Genomic DNA, 20,484 nt, shown 5'->3' with positions numbered 1-20,484 from the left:
CCACATCACACCATAGATAAAATTAAACAAGAGCCTTACTGAGTTTATTATGGAGCCCTTTTGAAGAAAATCACACATATATGATTTTTAAGTTAATAGCATCAATTCATCAGAGATACAAACCTTCTTCTGTAATTATGGATCCCTCTTCTGTAATTCCTTGTTATCAGTTAAATAAGATGCAGGGAGATGCTAAATACGATACACACAGAACACATGGTTATATTAAAAAGCCCTCAGAAGCTGAGCATATAAAGAAAAAGAAGGTGCTTTTGTCTAGATGGGTACTAGAATGTCCTATCCTTTAGCAAAGACGCAACACATTTCCTTCAGTGTACTGCCGACACATCTGACTTGGTTTATTAAATGTCCTGCTTTGTTCATCACCCGCAAGGAGTGATGCTTCCACCCATACCCTTCCCCGGACCCTGTGCTTGCCTCCAATATTAGTTGATAGAGCACTGTAAAAAGTGAGGGATTGTAGCAGTAAACAATCACTGGGATATATGCATACTCACAATACTTTGCAATCGAGTCATATTTAAATGCCTCAACATATGATGTACATTTTAAGAATGTCATGACACTGCATGTACTCAATTCTTTTGCAGTGCATACAAGCTTGTTTGCAACATACTCCACACTTATATCATTGTGTAGGATTTCACAAGTGCTCAGTGAAACTGTTTTTTGTATAGAAGCGAGTTACCATACAACGTGTGAAGGTCGATGCCCAAAGGAACTTTGAACACTTGGAAACGATGCAGATTGTGTGAAAAGCATTCTCCTGTCTGAATGTCCGGTGCCCTGATACTGCGGACGAGTAATCCCAGGCATAGTCCATACCCGTTATCCCTTGTAGGCTAAGTAAATGATATTGCAATGCTGCTCTCTACTTATAGGGTAATGTTACTAATGCTAAAATAGGAGAGGTTGAGCATCACATTTGTCTTTTCATAATCTTTAGAGGGTAAATTACTATGAGTTTTATAATGCATTAACTTTCAAGGGACCTGCTTCAAAGCACTTGCGTGACATATGTACAAAGAAGAGGAAGTATGGGATGTGGTTACACATCCAAGTAGCCTGCTTACTTACAGTCAGTATCCGATATTTGAGCTGATAGCTCGATTATATAGTGTGGGTGATGCTTTTGATAAGGCACAATGAGTAACAGAAAATCTGGCGTGTGAACGTTATTCATGTTACAACAAACATAAAACAAGTGTATGTAGGTACATGTCTGCTAACCTGTCGCAAAGCCAAGAGAGGAAGAGTCAAAGATGTCCGGTAGTAAGTTAATGGACTCTGGGGCAGAAATTAAAGTCTAAGGTAAAAGTGTGGTAGAGTCAGGTTTAGGAGTCATGAGTGGGGATGAAAAATGTTTGGTTAATGTGGGCAGGCATATCTTGGTTAGATTCCTATGTTCATTGAGCCAGTTTTTCACATTAGTTTTTAACCTCGTGTTGTATTTTGCTGTTGGGGGGTTTTAGGTGCAATATAGTGTAATGCAAATTAGCAGAGCATGAAGACTAGTTGCTTATTTTAAGAGAAAGAACATTTCAGGTAATTGCTGTGGCTTGTGCCTTATTAAATCTTTTTGAATAGGTGAGAATTGTCTGTGTCCGCTGCTAAAAGTTTTCTGAGCGGCACCCAGACAGAAGCTGGGCATGCGCACATGCGCAAAGCTTAGAGGGAACATTGGTGGTCTCCCAAGTATTGTCTGGGGAGTAATGGGTATGTTTAGCTTTCTCTCATCCATGTGAAATTATTAAATCCTTTAGTTTTAATTCTAATGACTGAAGTTTGCTTGTTCTCAAATATGTAAGTGATGTGCAATGGGTAGGGGTGCAGTGTGGTTTCAAGCATTATGGTCAATCTGACCGGCCATATTCTGGATTGAGGTGTAAGGGCTAGTGTGATGACCAGATTAAAAAAATAAAAAAAGACATGTCAACTAACATAAAAGTAGGACTAACTTTTGACAGTGGCTGTCAAATCACAACACTTCAGTAGCTGTTGGAGGATAAGGAGGTTTAAGGGTTATTTTTGGAATAAACACATTATAATTAATTTATCACAAACTAGTGCTATCTTAATAAGTAAAATGCAGCATTTCTTCTGTGCGAGATTGTGCATTCCTGACTGCCAGCTATGAAGACCTACCAAAAACCGGGACCACTGGGTTTTCCAATGGAAAAATAATCCTGAGGAAAGGGGACAGAGCACCCAATTCCGGGACAGTCCCGGCAAAACCGGGACATCTGGTCACCCTAGTAAGGGCCGATCTCTCATGGAGGACACACTTCCTTAGCTATGATAGGTTATTTATAATGCGCTTAATACCCAGAGGTTTCTAAGCACGGACCCGGGGATCGAACCTGTGGTGGTCCGTGTCGTCTTGCTTCCAAGGCGAGCACTTTGCCCCTGAGCTATCTTCCCAAGACAATGACATTAGGAGTCTCAAATTCCCAGTACTAGTAACCACTCCAGATTCCGCCAAAAAGTGTATTTCATTTCTTAGGTTTTATAGGCAATGGTAAAGAAGCAATCTTTATTCTATGGGTACAGCAATTCTGAATTCAAAAATTAAGGTTTTGTTTATGGATAATCAAATGTAATTTTGTTGATAAATATATCTTATCCGGTTTTATTGTATGAATGTATGTTGGTTAACTGTGTGGCAATCGGGGTTGTCTGACCATTTTGTGTATCTAATTTTTTTTTTTTTAAATACAGCAGTCGCACTGAATGATATAGGTCAAGCTGCAATGGCGGAGCTTGCAGCATATCGAAATGAGTGATATATGTCCTGGGGTTGATGGGCTATACGTCACACTAGTAAATTGGCTATGGTGCATGCTATGACATTATATTGTGCATTCCACATAAAGAGAATGCAACTATGCCCCTTTGCAGGGTGGGAGGGGCCTAACCAATTTCTCTCTCTAGCCCTGTGATATTGGAGAGTGTGCCTGGGTGCCCACCACACATAACACTGACTTCAATGGCAAGTACAGTGGTCTTTATTTCAGAATATAAAACAGAATGGCTGTAGGATCTTAGAAAGGTCTTCAGGGCCTAACAGGCTTTTAGTGGAGTTTGGCGTTGGGGACGTCCCTCTCTGGCTAGTTTTCGTCAGTTTTCCCCCTCCATAGCCCAGGCAGCCTTAACAAGGTTGTTACTATTCTCACCAGCGGTGATACCCAACTGCCTGGTGTTCTAGCTGGTTCTATTAGTGGCTTCAATAAACTGATGGCTAACTGACTCACTCGGGCCTTCTAATATATCCCTGACCTAGCCCGCTTAGCATCCTTAGGTGTTAGGGATGGTGCCTTCTTTCACCTGGTGCCACTCTTATGTCTCTCAAACACATGCTTGCCTGACCCTTCACTACACTGGCCTCAAAGAGGTTCTCCTCCCACCGTGCTGCTGTCCCTCCGACTCCCTTACTCCGCCTTTCCACCTCCACCCTTTGTCTTTACCTCTCTTCTTACTCCTGCTCTTACCATAAATCTGACCTCCAACGATCACTCTGCTGCTACCTCTGCTGGTATACTTTCCTACCGCCTATGATACCTCCTTGCTCCTACTACTCTTCCTCTACTGCTACTCACTCTCCTTCCTTACACCTGCTCTTCTTCCCCTTGTCCAACTCCCTACTACATACACCTCACTACTGCCCCTACTATCTTCTCTCACTACCCCTCTCTCCATCTACTGTGACTAACACTACCATCTCCCCCTACCACTTTACTACTACCGACTCCACTACTACCACCCTGCTACTCCTACTCTAGCTCTACTCCTCACACACTCCACTCCCACACACAAATATGCCACAGACCACCCTCTCTCTAATAGCTTCTGCACTCCGGTCTCTCTCTACTCCTCTGGTCTCTCAGACTTCCTCCACCAAATCCTGTCCTCGCCCAACTAACCCACACTCAACTCTTCTCACATGCCTCTTTAAATACACACTTCCTCCCAGGATGGGATACCTACCATGACCAACAGACTTACCTGGCTCCAGGGGTGTGACATGGTCTGGTGATGGAAAAAGATTAAAAGGGTTTGTAAGCCCCGCCCCTTGCTGCATTTCTGATATGAAGACCAAAACAGTTCATCGGGGACTGCTGTACTGTTTTCCAGGGTCTTCTAGAATGTATTAATTCCCTGGTGGTCTAGTGGATTTTTGTTGCATATGGCCTTTCTGGGCCTGTTCAGTGGATTAAGTCCTTTCTGGAGGCTTTTGCTTTTACATAATAATCCCTGATGGGTATGTGGTGGCTTCTCTGCACGTCTGGGGTCCAGCTGACACTGCCACCTGGAGCCGCAGGCGTCTCTCCCTGCGGCGGCTGGTATTGTCCCAGCCCGGGATGTAGGGTTGCCCTCACACCGTGGCCCTACCGGTTTGGAGGCTGTTCTGCGGGCCAAACCTGGCTGCGCTCCGTTTTGGCGTCCTCTGAGCGGTGTCTTCACATGGCGGCCCTAGAGCTGCTGACGTCCTCTCTCAGTATGCACCTCCATCTTCCCCACCTCATCCTCCGTGGCAGCGTCACCATCATCCTAAATAAGAAGGGGGGCCCTGCCTGCCCTCAGGAATGTAGGTGGGGTGCAGGGGGTAGGGCTCCCTCCCTCCCCTGACAGAGCCGCGAAGGCAACCCTGTCGCAAGACTAAGCCTGCACTGCATGCTCCCCTTTGCATATCTGCAATACATTACCTATCTTTATTTCCATATCTACTTACCAATCTCCCACTGAATAACAGTGTCATCAGGTGAGTCTCCACTGGTGCCTGGCTCACACATGTTATATGGTAGCTCTAATACCGTCTGGGTCTCTTTAGCTCCCAGTGCCCTGCACCATCATGTATTATTGGCTGCCCGATCTGAGAAATGAATGACTTCAGTCTTATGCCTGCAGCCATGTCCAGTTAACCCTTTGTCCAGTGCATATCTTTTGGGCATGCCTGGGCTCCTCCAAGATACCTATGTCTTGTGGCGATGTCCAAAGGACACTTGATCGCCTGGAGACCATGCAAAGGGCAGCGGTGTGCGGTATAAATCTCAATAGCATAACACGTTGCCAGGAGACTAGCCTTTGGCAGTGTCTCAGGCAACTTCAAGGTACCTTGGGATGCCTTGAAAGTGCCTGCAGAGTACACCAGAGGGCACTTTGCTCAGGAAATGGCCTTTTGACAGACCTCTGGCCCGTGGCTATGCCAAGTCAAAACCATGCCAGTCAACACTGTGGCTGGGTCATGTCCTTCAGCTAATGTCCATAGAACAATGATTAGAACGTATGGGGTCCACAGATGACAAGACCATTATCAGACCTGGCTCCAGATCTGAAGAACCAGAGTCTGGTCAGAACATCTGGCTCAGACCCTGATCGCGGCCTCTGAGCCTTGCTCTGAGTCTTTATGCCATCACTATCCTGGATCAGACAAAGCCCAGGACATTGCACCCTGGGCCAGATCCAGGGAATCTGCATTGGCCAAACAAACCCAGAGATAGGTCTGTAGACCTGAGCCTACAGACTCTGCTCTGGGCCTTTGGGGCCTGAGTCAGGTCAATAGGCCCACACAGACTTGACGCAGAGGGCTAGCCAGCCAATCTGAGTCACTTGCCTCCTCCCAAGCCTGGCTCCAGGCCCTAGGCCGTAGGTCGGGTGCTCAGGCCGCTTGTCTCTTTGACTGGGTCTGTAGACCATGCGCTAAGTCCAGGGCTGTGGAAGTTTTTGTCCAAAACAGCAGGTGTTTTGTTACTTTTTTGGGCATGTTTCTCCTCTCTGAACCTCCTATCATTATTCGTGGGTTTGGGGTGTTCCCCAGAAGGCTGCAATATGACACTTTGTTTTGATTATAGATTCTGTCTCTACTCACCATAATTTGTGGTCCACACTCTCAGTCAGATGATTTGCACACTAGCCCCTAATCATTTAGAATGAACCTTTCAAGTAGCCAATCAGATTGAGTTTTACTGGGGACCACTTTTTTATTATTTAAGAGGCTGCTGAAAGGATTTTCAACAAACCAAATCGAAATCATATAAAAAAAACGTCACGTTATGTTAAGTTCATTTATACTGCGCACTGCTGTCATTTCCATGGTTTCCAGGTGCTCTCGTGGCTCTGTAAAGTAAGGTGGGGCGGTTAGTTAGGGAGAGATGAGATAGATGTTATGCTTTTCTGTTGATGAGTGTAGAAGCAGGAGTAACTGGCCTCTGAGCGTATGCACATTCTGGGTGTTCTTTGTTTTGCACACCGGGTGCTTATTGTTTCCGGATGGGCGACATCCAGTGTTTGTGTTTGATGTAGGAGGTTATTGGGCTTGCGACTTTGTCTGATAATGATGTGCGGTTTGGGTGTTTTAGCAGGGTGGTTTGATAGCCCATCTGGGCATGTATGTTAAGTATGAGGTGAGGGAGTGTGGAAGAGAAAAGGGAAGTGGTTTGTCAGTTTTTGGGTGGTCTCTGGGTATTGTGCAGCTGTGCTATTGATTCTTTTTGCTGGGTGTTTATCTTGCGGTCCCTTAATTCTGGGCTACAGTTTCAATGCCTTTGTGGATGTGGTTCGGGCATTGTATGCAGTGGTGGACTGGCCTATAGGGAACTCTGGATATTTCCCAGTAGGCCTCTGCACACTGGGCCTATTTGTGTGGTATTTCTAAATGTCCCAATAGGAAAAGTGTTGGGCTTTCAAAAAATGTGGAATATGGGGCCACTTTGAAAATTATTTCCAGGGCCTCTTTTGTTTCCCAGTCCACCCCTGAGTGTATGCAGGTGGAGTGGTCTGCTCCTGAGCATGGGTGTTGTTGGTCGGTTTTTATCTCGTTGAGTTCAATAATCGGGTTTAGGCGGGAAAGTATGGCACATAACGACAGACAGGAAGCTCAAGCCTTTATTTCACAATGTCTCCCAGTGACACTTCTAAAAGCATTTAGGCGTCGGGAATCATTGCAGAGGGCGGAGCAAAGGGGCAGAAAGCAGAGACTGTGGCATGCATAGTCACTCTCACATAGTGACTCTCTGGTTATGACCACGGTGAACTCCCTGCCGCAGTATCACTTATTAGATGCTTATAACTTTGCTTCCGTTTGGCAAAACGCCATAATTATTTTGAAAACAAATATGCATCCCACTAAATATTTTGGAACCTTTTTATGCAGTTTGATTTGACGAGGGATGTTGCATTTCCCTTACAAAATACCACAGGAAATGTCTGCCCTAACCTATAGATAATGAAAATGCTGGATGGATTGTCAATAACCATCAAAGGTCGGTTGCGTCTGGTCCCAGTCATGACCTTCTGGGTTCTTAGTTCTTTATTTGGCTTGGTAAAAGAAGGGTGTTTAGGTCTCACCCTTGGCACTCGTGAGAGGGGAGCGGAGTGTGCAGGTCTAGCTGGCTGTGCAGAACCGTCACTCATATTCACTTCCCTTAAAGGGACAGGAGCTTCTAAGGTGGCAATGTGACGCGCCTCAGCCTCCCAGGCATCATCATTTGGTGGGGGTAGTCCGGGGCGGGGATATTTCCCGTGCTTGCACCAGACCTGACATCACCCGGCCTCTGATGGCATCAGGATCCTTTCGCGATCCCACATTCCACCAGTACGGTCGGACAGGGGACTTTGCTCGGAATATAATTAAGCACATAATGCGCGTACAATTGGTTGCGACAGACTCCATGGCAGGAAATCACAATTGTTTGCGTAGTGCATAGCTGTACTGCATATTGCTGTTGCCCACAAACATTAATGACATGACCAGACACCCCTCTCATGCTTAGTAGGAAAGTATACACAGATGTGGACCTTCATGTTTGCCGTGCTCGTTGGCGAGAACGAACGGGGTAGAATCCACTTGAGGATGCCTTTGTTCTGCGAAGAAAAGAGAGGCTCAGATTTGGGCCTGGATTATGCCCTTTGGAGTAGGATCTGACTGATTTTCCTATGGTGGTCCTCTCTGTTGTGGGCATAACCAAATGAGAAAAGGAGAAAATGGCAGCTCCAGGGACATCTGCGAACCATGATTTAATTTGGCTTCCTGTCCCAGGGGTGGGCTGGCCTAGAGGGAACTCTGGAGATTTCCCAGTAGGTCTCTGCACCCTGGGCCTCTTTTGTGTGATCATTTATTTTATTTTCCAATTTTCCTATAGGAAAAGGGTTGGGCTTGCTGAAAATGTGTAATATGGGGCCACTTTGAACATTATTTCCAGGGCCTCTTTTGGTTCCAAGTCCCCCCCTGCCTGTTCCCTCCCAAACCTTCCACTACTGGACAACAGTAAACATAGGGTTTAGTTATTTACAAACCCAATGCCCCGTTGAACTGTTTGTTGTTGTGCAGCAGTGATCTTGGCCAAAGTTTTGATACTAGAGATGTTTGACAGAAACAGGAAACAAGCAGTATGGATTAGCATACGACTCCTGTGATTGCCTTACCTGGCAAGAGTCCTTTCCACCTGCCTGGTAGCCGGCACACACCATGTCATAAAGGATCTGCGTTGTGAAGTGAGAATTCATGTTGTACATATTTTCGCATGACACAGAGTCAATAATAGCCACTTGCACCTCCTGGAGATACATGGGGTAAGGCAGGGTAACTGCAGAAAAGGAAAAAAAAATATCTCGTTTGCATTTCTATTTTTTAAAAATCCTATTCTTGGTTTTGCTCGTCTATGTAATTTTTTAGATTAGCTGTATATTAATGTATATATTAAATATGTAATTAGTAAGGTGAGCGTTTGGAATGCTCATTGTATCCATTTTTTACGGGATTGCTCTATTAAAATGCCATTCAATACGCGTTCATTGGGTGCATGTGAAAATGTAGCCAGCAAAAAGTTGATTTAAAAAATGTAGTCATTCATTACAATCAATGGCAGGTGTGAGAATGTTGCCAGTAATAAGGTCATCAAAAAGCAATTTTTAAATGCAGAAAGGTACAAAGCTTTAACCCTAATAATGGCCCAAAACTTCAAGAAACCCTTCACAATCACCCTAACTCTGTTTCTTAACCTTCCCCCAACTCGAATCACTACCCTGAACTCTTGGAGAACACTAACCCTGCAGCATGCTAAGGCTTTTTATTTGCATCTTACTCAATCCAAAATCGATGGAAAATGAACAGTGAATCTAACTCCATCCCCATCACCAGCTCGTCACAAAGGATATAGCCCAGTCCCTAACCCAAACCCTTGCTCTAATCTTAACCTAAGCCTTAACCTAACTGCAACTCTAACACTTACCCTAATGCTTACTTTGTTCTAACCACTAGATTTATCCTAAACCCTATCCTATGGCAACATCACTAGCCCGCCCCAGCTTCGGTATTCCTTTCTTTAACACTTACCCAAACCATTACTCTATGAGCCCTAGCCTTACCATAACTCCTGCCTTAACACTTACCCTGACACTTAATCTACCCTAACGACTAACCAAACCCCAGCATCATCAGCCCTGCAGTAACTACCCTAACCTATCTTTACTCTAACCCCTATCGTAACCCAAAGGCAATCTCAAACCCACAACACTCTCCTTAACCCTAACAATTACCCTAAAAGCACCACATATAAGTCTCCTTTTCAGCTGCCCTTTATGATTACTTTTTGCTTAGCACCTTTTTCACTACAGAGGTATTTTCACCACAACATTTTCACTGGCTACATTTTTGCTGGCAACATTTTCAATGGATAGCATTAATTGCAATGGGTTCAGCCATTGGCCTTCCTAGGGGTACCGCCATTTTGTTAATGGCCTTAATCCCCCCTCCACCCCAAGACATGAGGAAATATTTGACCACAAACACATTTACATACCTGGGGAAACTGCTCTCCTCCCGTCTCCTTCGGTTGACTATATGCATGGCAATTGAAATCACTGCATACGTATTGTGGCGGGTTAGAAGGACAGAGGCTGATATCTTCCATTGAAGGGCTTTATTCAACCAAATGAAAAGATGTAAACTCCTAACTATCCTTAAGCTATGGGTTTTGCCTACCTAACACAAAGCTAACTAGGGCGCTTGTCAGTCATTGGTGAGTCCAATATGGAGATCTGTCTTCTGTCCAAAGCTAAACTGTTCTGTCCCTACCACTATCAAAACAATTTAGGCACAGGAGAATGACTCTCTTCTCCTGTGGTCAGGTGTTCAGCACATCACTCTAGTAACTTATTCGTAGACAGTTCCTGGCAACTACTTTGAGCAGTTCATACAGTTCAGAAATAGGCTTGGTCTTTATGGATGCGGAAAAGGCATTTGATAGGGTGGACTGGGATTTTCTAGATTTTACTATGCAGAAAATGGGTTTTGGGATTAGGTTCAGAGAAATGGTTCGTAGTCTTCATAATTCGGCTAAAGCGTGTGTTTGGGTCAATAGTGAAATGTCGGAAACATTCACTCTTGGTAGAGACACGAGACAAGGATGTCCTTTATCCCCTTTTTTATTTAATATTGCAGTAGAGCCCTTGGTGGCGTTAATACATAATGAGCAGAGGATATGTGGTTTACAATTCGGGACGAAAGAAATTAAAACACTTTCTTATGCGTATGATATGGTGGTGGTACTTTCCGACCCTGAGTAGGAGAGTATGATTCTTAAGGGGATTGTTGAGAAAGTTGATAAGTTTTCAGGTTATGAAATCAATTGGGACAAAACAGAAGTCTTCCCGCTCTCGACTGCAGTCAGAACGGAAGATTTTTCAGAATGGAATTGTAAATGGCCTGAGAGTTGTGTAAAGTACTTGGGGGGGGGGGTTTCTGATCAAAGATGTGCGGAAAATGGTTCAATTTAATGTAGCTAAATTGTTGGATATAATTAGGAGGGATACTAGGAAATGGTCCAGGTTAGATTTAGGGATCTGGGCTAAGATCAATACTATTAAAATGTCACTTCTGCCTAAAGTTTTATATGTTATGCAGTCAATCCCTCTGAGTTTTTTGAAAAAATTACTTGGGGATATTGATTGGGTATTCCAGGATTTTCTTTGGAGTGAAAAAAGGCTCCTAAAATTCCAAAATATATTTTGCAGAGGGAAACTAAAGAAGGGGGTTTTTGATATCCAAATTTGGGAAAATATTATAGGGGTTTTGTTTTGAAGAAGGCTCCCAATATGTGAAGTCACAGACTAAGGAGGACCCAATTTGGTTGACTATAGAAAGAAATGCTTTGAAGCCTTTCAAGTTGGAAAATATTTTCTCAATGGGAACATTGCCTAGAGGTTCTGCTAAGTTACCGACTATTAAAGTATCTAAGGACTTGATGTCATGGTGGGTGCTTACCTTTGAGGACAATGTATTTCTGAGTCATATTTTTTCAATTTGGTATAATCCTGCATTGCAAATAGATAATAGAGTTTTATGTTGGCAAAGTTGGATTTCAAATGGGGTGTTGACATTGGGATATTTATTGCGAGATGGGGTCTTAAAATCTTTTGAAGAACTTCAGAGAGAATTTCATTTAAGTGGTCGGGAAAAGTATACATATAGGGATATTGAACGTCGCCTGACCCAAATATTTGGTATGATGTATTTACAGCTGGAAAAGGAACCGGTGGGCTGGACTATATTCCACTTATTACCGCATAAGGTCTCCACATATCTAAAACTCATGTCTGTGGATGATTCAGTATTACAGTCCTGGGACATACTCAAACAGAAATGGCAACTGGATTTGGGTTTTTCAATCAGTGATGGAATTTGGAAGTATGTATGGCACATTGGTTATAGTAGTAAGATGGATCTTATGCTGCGTCTTGTGCATCAGAAAATGTTGGGGAGTTTATACTGGACTCCAGTGCGAATTTTTAGTTTGGGACTACTTGCAGAAGATATTTGCTGGGTGTGTGGATGTGAGAAGGGGACATTAATTCACATGTTATGGAATTGCTTGAGAGTGTCTACTTTTTGGACTGAGGTGTTGGATAGATTAGATATCACTTTGTCGATTTCCTTTCCAAGGGAACCCTTTCAGGTTTTGTTATTGGCAAAAAGAGGTTGTTGCTTGAAAACTCGTTTGTATGGGTGTTGGATAGATAAGGTATTAGTAGTGGCAGTGAAACAAATCATGAACGTGCGGAAATCTAGGAAAAAAACAAATATTGAGGACTGGATTAATGATGTGATTGTATTATCAGAATTTGAATTGGTTCTATCCAAGAAGCAGGGGAAAGAAAAGGAATATTGGTCTTTATGGAAATCTTTCACTGATATGTATGGTAATGTAACACAAGATGAAGGAAGTGAGGTTTTTTATTTTTTTATTTGTTATATCTGTTTGTTGTGTTTTGTCCTCTTGTCTAAATGTCATGGGTTTGGGTCATTCCTACTGTGCAGATATTCTTGTTTCATGTTTATTTGTCATTTATTTTTCAATTAACTTGTTATCTAATGCTCATTTTCAAATATCTCATTTTGAAAAATTCTTAATGTAATAGACTTTATGGGAAGGTTAAAGTGGTTTTTTGTTCTTCTATGCTATTATCCTTCCTTGTTTGAATTTGTTTGGAAATTATAAATAAAGATGTTAAAAAAAAAAAAGAAATAGGGCTCTTGAGTTTCTGTATTGTGTTCTTGGCACCCTGTTTTCCACTTTTTTTCACTGGCTGGGCCCGTTAGTACTCTCAAAGGAATTCTGACTTTTCTCTTCAACTCAGTAGTTATTGGGACGAATACAAAGGTTCCAATAACGGTTCTCACTTGTCTTTACTTCTTTGGGCTTACTGGGACGAGTATGAATGTTCCAGTACTCATTTTCATTTGTTTCCACTTCTTTAGTCTTACTGGTATGAGTATGAGGGTACCAGTAATAATTGTCACTTCTCTCCACCGCTTTGATGTTACTGGAATGAGTATGAAGGTGCCAGTATTGATTCTCGCTTTTCTCCACCTCTTCGGTTTTGCTGGCCCAAGTATGAAGGTACTAGTAATTATTACACATTTCTCCATCAATGCTACCACCTGGGTCAACTCCTTCCTCTCTAACAGAACCACCAGAGTGTCCTCCCCCATCAGTTTCAGCAGACCCAATACCAACACTCTGTGGAGTCCCCCAAGGCTCCTCTGTGTCACCTACCCTATACAATATATTTACTAAGTTACTATTTGACTGCCTGGACAACTAGGGTGTCATCTACACCAACTATGCAGATGACACCCAAGTCCTCATCCCGCTCTCTGGCCACTACGACCAAGATGCTAAACTCCTGAATGACATTTACCTAGACATCCAAGCCTGGATGGCTACCAACAGTCTGTCTTAATGACGACAAGACTGAGTTAATGATTGTGGGCACTCGAGCACGTTTGAATAAACTCCATACCAGATACCCATCCGTCAGTATTGATGGCAACCCCTTCAAGGTGTCTAAAGAGATAAAAACCCTTGGGGTATATCTCGACTCAACACTTAAAAACAAATCAGTAGTGTTGCATCCTCCACAGCCTACACAAATAAACTGATTTATAGCTGTAAATCATACTTATCCACAGGTAGCTGTCTAACGCTTGCCAGAGCTCTTGCATTGTCTAGATTAGACTACTGCAACACACTCTTCAGAACAAAACCTAAACCGACTTCAGGTTCTTCAGAACAACTCATTGAGGGCAGCACTCAGTCTACCCAGATCCTGCCACATCTCCATGCACAGACACAACTCTCAGGCCACTGGCTGCCAATCCGTGACAGAATCACACTATGCACCTTAGCCATTGCGCACAAATGTCTCTCTAACACAGCCCCTAAATATCTCTCTGACAAAATCTGCATGCATCAACCTACACGTGCCACCAGATCCTCGCAATCTCATAACCATGTGGGACCAAGATTTAATCTGAAATCAGCTGGTGATACCAGTTTCCCAGTCCAAGCTGCCAAATGCTGGAATTCCATCTCCATCCCTCTTAGACTAGAACCCTCCTTCCTCTCCTTCAAAGCCAACATAAAAAACTGGTTGAGTAACAAACAGTAAGATGGTACCATCTTGTGCATCCGCCATTGCTACTGACAACACTCCTACTCTCCGACGCATCTGTAACCAGGGTCTCAATTACTGTATATATTGTATATATTCCTGCCAATGTGTTCTTCTTAACATGTATGTAACCATCAAGTTTTTCAAGCGCCCAGTTACCTCAGGGTTCGGTGCGAGATATAAATAATAAACAAATACAAAAAAATTCTCTTGGTTCTTTACTGTTATCTCTTTTGTATAAATGTCCTTATGTCTTCCGACTCTCCTTAGGGAATATTAAGTTGTGGCCCTTACTGGGGGAGAGTATGATTAATATGATCATTATTTTCGCTATCCCTAATGGGTCCTCCACCATCTCGTTATCTCTCTCATTGGAAGCCCAAGTCACCGGGCCTGTGGTCAGGATGGGATGCTTGCTTCAGTTTGTCAGGTTGGCTTCTGGCTTCTCTGATTCTCTCTCTCTTCCTCTGTGCCCGCTCGGAGTCGTGAACGGGCCTGTTGTCTTGGCGTTGTTGTTGGACTAGGCAGTCCACGGACTAACGGTCACGTCACCACCTAACACTCGGTAACCTGTCTGAGGTATCCTTCCCTCAGCTCTTCTCACTTCAGGCTTTAATCATGTTACTTTCACATGCCAGCTTGTTTCCACTCTTGGAAGCTGTGCGTCCCAGTCCGGTTAAGCTCTCCTCGCCCAGCTGATTCTAGTCTCCAGGGATTTGCTCGCCGACAGCTGTCCTTTCTCTCTGTTGTCCGAGTACTCTGCATTACTCAGGCAATCTTCTTCTTCTCAGTATTGTACTCCTTTTCCTTCTCACTTGAGGGTAAGGTTTCTACACCATAGTAACACACATTCATTTGTTCTTCATGTCTTCTTTGGATAGAAGTTGTTGGAGGTGGGTTGTGGATGAGTAACTTGGTGAATTCCTCTTTGAAATGAGAGTCCTTGTCCTCCAAGGGGGGGTAATCTATCCCTGTGAAGTCCCACTTGCCTCTACCCCTAGGGAGGGTATCGTGTAGCAGGCTCGCCTCCTTTGCCTCACAGGGAAGGGCTCCGTCCGGGGAGAAGTGACTGAATCCTGTGATTCATCACAATATACATTTGGTAATTCTGCTCCTAACCCCATTACCTTCTTTCAGTTTTAATTGTCAACTCATTTCTCAGCCTGTATGAAAACATATATAATTAAATGCTTCATTAAAAACACAGAATGCATCATTGTTAAAAGGAGTGTGATGACTACAATGCTTTAAAGAGGTGGGTGAGTGGTAGTTGGTGTTAACGGCTCGCTCCCTAGTAAGGGGCCAATGGGGAAGCCGAGTGGACATAACAAGAGTAGGGACAATTATGATACAAAGGCTCAGAAGTCATGAGCATCAAGCACAACCAATTACATTCTCCAATGCCGTCATACCCCTCAACATGATCTCCAGTGTGTTAAAGGCAGAACAACATTTGAATGAACCTCTCTTGTTCCAAACTCACAACTTCCTAGTCCCAGAAAGACCAAAGCTCCTGAAGTCTCCAACCCACACCCATAAAAAGTGGTTTTCTGAAGATCGTACTGATGTCAGAAGAGAGGGCTGTAAACTTGAACCAAGATGAAAAAATACCAGTTTTCAAAATGGCAAGTAGCTTCCACACCCATCAGAGTGGGCTGAAATAGGGGTACCTGGTGAGCAATAAGGGTAGAAGAAGTGAGTAACACTGCCTTATCAAACCAAAAGCAGCCGTTTGTTTCATCCCTCCTCACAATAGCTATCCAGTAAATCCCAGGGTCTCTCTTCCAACATTTGCATCCTCAAAGCTAAGATAGCCAATTTTGCTCCCCAGGAATTTCCCCAATTAATCCTATTCCCCTGTTCCTCCTCCCGCTTCCTAGTTTTTGGTGAATTTCCTGCCGAAGACATACTAAGTGGCATCAAAATTGGAGGACTCTCCAGATGACCCATCCTACCCTCATGCCGCTTCCATCCCTATCCTTTTAATCAAGTCACTAATACCTGATCTTACAATCATTTCTGAGTTATCTCAAGAGGGTTCCTTCCTGCACTCAATTGAACACAACACACTGACTTTGCTCTTTAAGGGGTCTTCAGCTGTTCCCTCATTGCCTCCAAATATCCTCCAGATTTCAAGAGCTTGCATGCTTTGGAAAAGTCATGAATAAGCTGACAGTCAAATATCCCCAAAACTGGTTTGTCTATTGGCATATTGGGTTTTATTCATATCTGGCTTTACTTCTTCTTTACTCACAGATGTCAGCAAGTGAAACATGGCCTTTTCCTCTTGTCCAGTCTTGCCCTGGGTTGTGGAGTCCCCAAGTAATCATCATTTCCTGCCCACCTTTTCAAGGCCTATATGAGGCTCGAGATCACCAGGTTTTCAATCTGCAATTACCAATGTTCACCTATGAGGTGTTGAGAGCTAGTCAAAATGCTGCCATGATGCACAACATCCAAGGATTGCCTCTCATGTGTCTCCTCAGCTGGCCCAAGGAATTTCAAGGCTGGATGAACTTCAGTAAACTTGCTCTCAAAGGTGAAGAATCTGAGTCCTTTGTTGGGTGGTCACACCCCTCTTCCCTCTATTTCCTCCAGCCTCCTGAATGAAGCCATTTAACTTCTTTCCAAGCCCAACTCCAACCCCAAATAAGGTATCTTCTTCGACATTAAACTTAAAATTAATTGGCTTGTCAAATCATGCAGCCTCCAGCTTAAGCTGGCTCAACACATTATGCTCTACATTTCTCCTTTCCACACAGCATCTCCTCTTAGAGAGGTTATCCAATCAAGACTTCACTATGCCAGATTCCTTTATGCTGGCCTCCCTCAGACATCACTATACCTCACACTATCCAGACCAAAGCTGCAAGAAGGGTGCACATACTAATGCTTGAGGGCCACACTTCACCTGTGCTAGCACCACATGACTAGTTCCCTACATCTTTCTTTAGCCTTGCTCAGTCTGTGACCGTTATCTAGGTTGCTCCTACCTATGGAAACGCACCAAGAACTACCTGCATGATCTATCGGATCAGAGGAATCCTATCCACTGCAACCCTGTGTAAGCAATGGCTGCGTGGAGGTTGATTTTCTGTTTAAGCTCTCTTCCTCTGGAACTACTCGCCTCCCCAGCTCTGACACAAAGAGAAATGCTGCCTCTTACAAAGTCCCTAAATGGTACACATTTTCACCCTTGCATTTTAAGCCCTCTGCTTCTAGCTACCCCTTGCAGCCTCGCTCTTAACTTCCTACTCATCTTCCTGTCCCCACCTAACCTTTCGACATATGATCAAATTGTTACTGCACTTTGAAGTGCTAACTACATTGAATTTGCTTGTTATAAATTACCAGTAAATAAATGTCCTTGATTGTGAAAAAGTATTTCCCAGACAATGGATCAAAAGGCTTCATAGAAGTAATGCTTATACCAAAATGTTGATTCAAAGTACTTTTGGAATGTGTATATTTTGGGAAAATCAGTGGTTTCATTTCTTATTCATGGAAAAGTGTGCATAGATCCTGCAAAGCTTGCGTGCCGAGGATGACTCTGCGCGTGCCTGTGTGCATAAATTCATCTGCACGCTCTGCGTATTCATGGAATTGTTTCCCCAAAGTAAGCCTATACGCAAGTCGCAGTCGGAACGGCCCGAAATGTCCCCAGGCAAAGCAAAATCAGCCATATACACCTACCTTTGCAGGCTTCTCAGGTGTGAGTTCATGCACCCTGGTAACACTGCATGGGGTCCCCCCTAACCAGGCCAGCACCTTGGCGATACTGCGCAGGGTCACCCATAACTGTTACCTGCACCCCCCGACAACATGCGTACCATTTCCCGGAACTCAGGTAGAACTCTAGTCAATCTGTGTGGGAACCCCCACTAATTGTTTGTGCACCCTGCTACACTGCGTGCGCAACCCTAAGTTAGAACGGAACACCATCTGCATACTCGCACCCCTACATACAACATGCAATCTCACCTATGCGCTGTGATTCCTATGCACAAGTGTCTGTGAGCCTGTCTTTGGGTGGTGGATAGATTGAGAGCGTTCTGTGGGCATTTCCCTGGAGAGAGTTTGCGCGGTCAGATCCATGAATACGCTGGGCTGTGTGCATTTGTGGGTGTGCGATGGACTGCTTGTGAGCTGTCCCTCATAACGACCACATTTCCCCTTGCTCTCTTGTGTGTTCTGTCCCCTACCTTGGTCCCTGAGCAGGCTCTGCGTGGAGTCTTGCGCAAGGCATTCGGCCACTCACAGAGACGTGTTGAGCCTGCGTGAAGTCCTCGCAACGTACAAAAAATTCTGGTACAGTCGGTTCTATGAATCGACAAAGGGGGTTTGGCCTGTGGTTTTGCATCTTTATTTACTGTGCAATAAATTCCATGAATCAGGGCTTATATCTGGTGGTGATTACTCTCTCTGTCGCCCCTGACTCCCTTGATGGGTTGGGTAAATGTTTTATGTATTTATTTAATTAAACCGTCTGGTTCGGCACGGTTTAAGAAAAACAAGTTCATTTAGACACAATAACATTTTATTTAACAATGCTTAATGCAGCAAATATATTGATAGAATATTTGCACACATTTGTTAATTTTACATTCAGCATGCGATGCTAAAATATAAAAGATAATGAAACAAAACGACTGGTTACCAATTACAAGTGAACTCTTTCCAACAAGATGGCAAACATTCTCCACAATTCCATTGTTACTAAAATCAAAGAGACCTGTCTCCTGTTAGGTTAGTTTTGCCAAAACCAATCCAATTGGATTGAGTCTGAGTTAAGTACAGATCTACTTAGTAAGGCATGATGGAAAAAGATGATTTTCGGACATTCATTCAAGATGTGCTTTAAGCTTTCCAAACAAGGGCAGTGCTTTCGTAATTGACAATGCCTATTAATATGCAAAATTGCCATCCAAATCTTCTAGTTCTAATAAATCCGTAATTGATTGAAATGTAGGAGAATGATTGTTTGTATGTATTGTCTTTAATATTTCGGAGTTGCCAAATAATTTGGGAAGGTTATAAGATATTCAGGTACTTAGAACCTAGATTCCAAATGATTTGCATTAACAAACCAGTTATGGGCTAAAGCTTTCTGTAGTCAGGCGGTGACGGAGCCGCTTCAGGTAAGACCAGACCCAACTCCCCAAGTGCCCATCCGCCTCATGAAGGTCCTCCGAAGCAGACACTCCACTGTTCCCCGCCGTCGCCGCAGAAATGCTCCCTGCATTCAAATGACGCAGAAGTAGTCACAAGGTGAGAGCGAGGAACCATACAGCTCAACACTCAGGCGTCTCGAGGACAGGACGAAAACATGAGTAATTGACACACACCTTTTCCCCTTACGCATACCATCGAGCAACGTCTTTCAATTTTGCGGTCTTGCTGTGCAAAGTTTGGGATACTCAAACTCCTTGCAGCAAAAGCTCCTGCCACTCCGGTCATTGTTCTCAACAATAGGCCTTGTTGGCAGTACTAGAGGTGTTACGCTCACAATTTTGATGTGCTCTTTGATTACAAACTACTACTTGGAGAATAGCCATACAAATCACTCCATAATTGATACTGCTTGCAGTGGGAATTGGTATGCATTAAACATCTTTCTCATGTTCATTACACCTTGCAGGATTAGCCACACATACCCCTACGTCCTGCCCTCTTTCCTCCATACTGTATAGGTGTCCCTCGCTAGGAGCTGGAACGGAAACCTTTTCACCAGAAAAATCATCTTTCCCTTTAAATTTAGATTCACATGGGTTCATGGCCCCTGGAGCAGAGCTCCCTTGACTCCGCCCACCAGCGCAACGCCCCAGTCCTCTTTTCTACATCGATGGGAGCGGACCTCTTTCACCTAAGCTGTGGTCGAGGAACTTTTTCCCTCGGAATTCCATGCTATTAGAACTTCTTCAGGGATATTTTTCCTTTTTATTCTATCTGTACTAATCACTCTCCTTGTTTTAGATATAAAAATACTATCCTCTGGTGCCTATGCCTCTCCCCGGTGCTTGTCAGCCACGGCAGGCTTTAGCCATTGCCGGGCCTCTAACAGATCCTTTCCCACGTCAAACCTGCATGCCCTCTGCCTCTGGTGCCTTGATGAACAATGTCTCCCAGGTCTATGCCTGAGGTGCACAGGTCTGAGCCTTCGCACTCAAGCAAACAGGCGGACCACACACCCAGTACAGCAGTCGATACGTATCAAGCATGTGGCGCAGAACAGGACAAAATGGCTGTGCAGCCAGGCAAAATGGTCTTGTCCACAGTGTGAGAAACCAAAGGGTGTCTCACCTGCAAGTCCCCAGGGTTCTCTCTCTCTCTGGTTGCCAGGGCACGGCCATCGCCTTTAGATCCATACCCCGCGGGTGGACCAGTACAGGAGGATCACCTGGGTGGGGTATCCTTGGGGAGTGGGGGTGAGGCAACCGATGGTAAAAGTGGTATACCCCGTTTCCTGTGCCCACACCCCATCCTATTTTTTCAGATTCTCCAATGTCCCAACTC

General features: G+C 44.0%; 1 protein-coding gene across 2 annotated transcripts in view; it reads right to left on the bottom strand.

The window, feature by feature from the left end:
• Nucleotides 1–20,484, bottom strand: part of LOC138580909 (serine protease 33-like) — a 281,640-nt gene that overhangs the window by 9,077 nt on the left and 252,079 nt on the right. For both annotated transcript variants that reach the window (XM_069651838.1, XM_069651839.1), the window contains exon 5: nucleotides 8,443–8,603. In XM_069651838.1, the coding sequence (XP_069507939.1) occupies nucleotides 8,443–8,603 (161 nt within the window). The remainder of the gene's footprint in view (nucleotides 1–8,442; nucleotides 8,604–20,484) is intronic.

Source organism: Ambystoma mexicanum, chromosome 3p (assembly GCF_040938575.1).
Source record: "Ambystoma mexicanum isolate Mex_15411 chromosome 3p, UKY_AmexF1_1, whole genome shotgun sequence".
Lineage (NCBI taxonomy): Eukaryota > Metazoa > Chordata > Amphibia > Caudata > Ambystomatidae > Ambystoma > Ambystoma mexicanum.
This window is presented reverse-complemented; position numbering and strand designations above follow the sequence as displayed.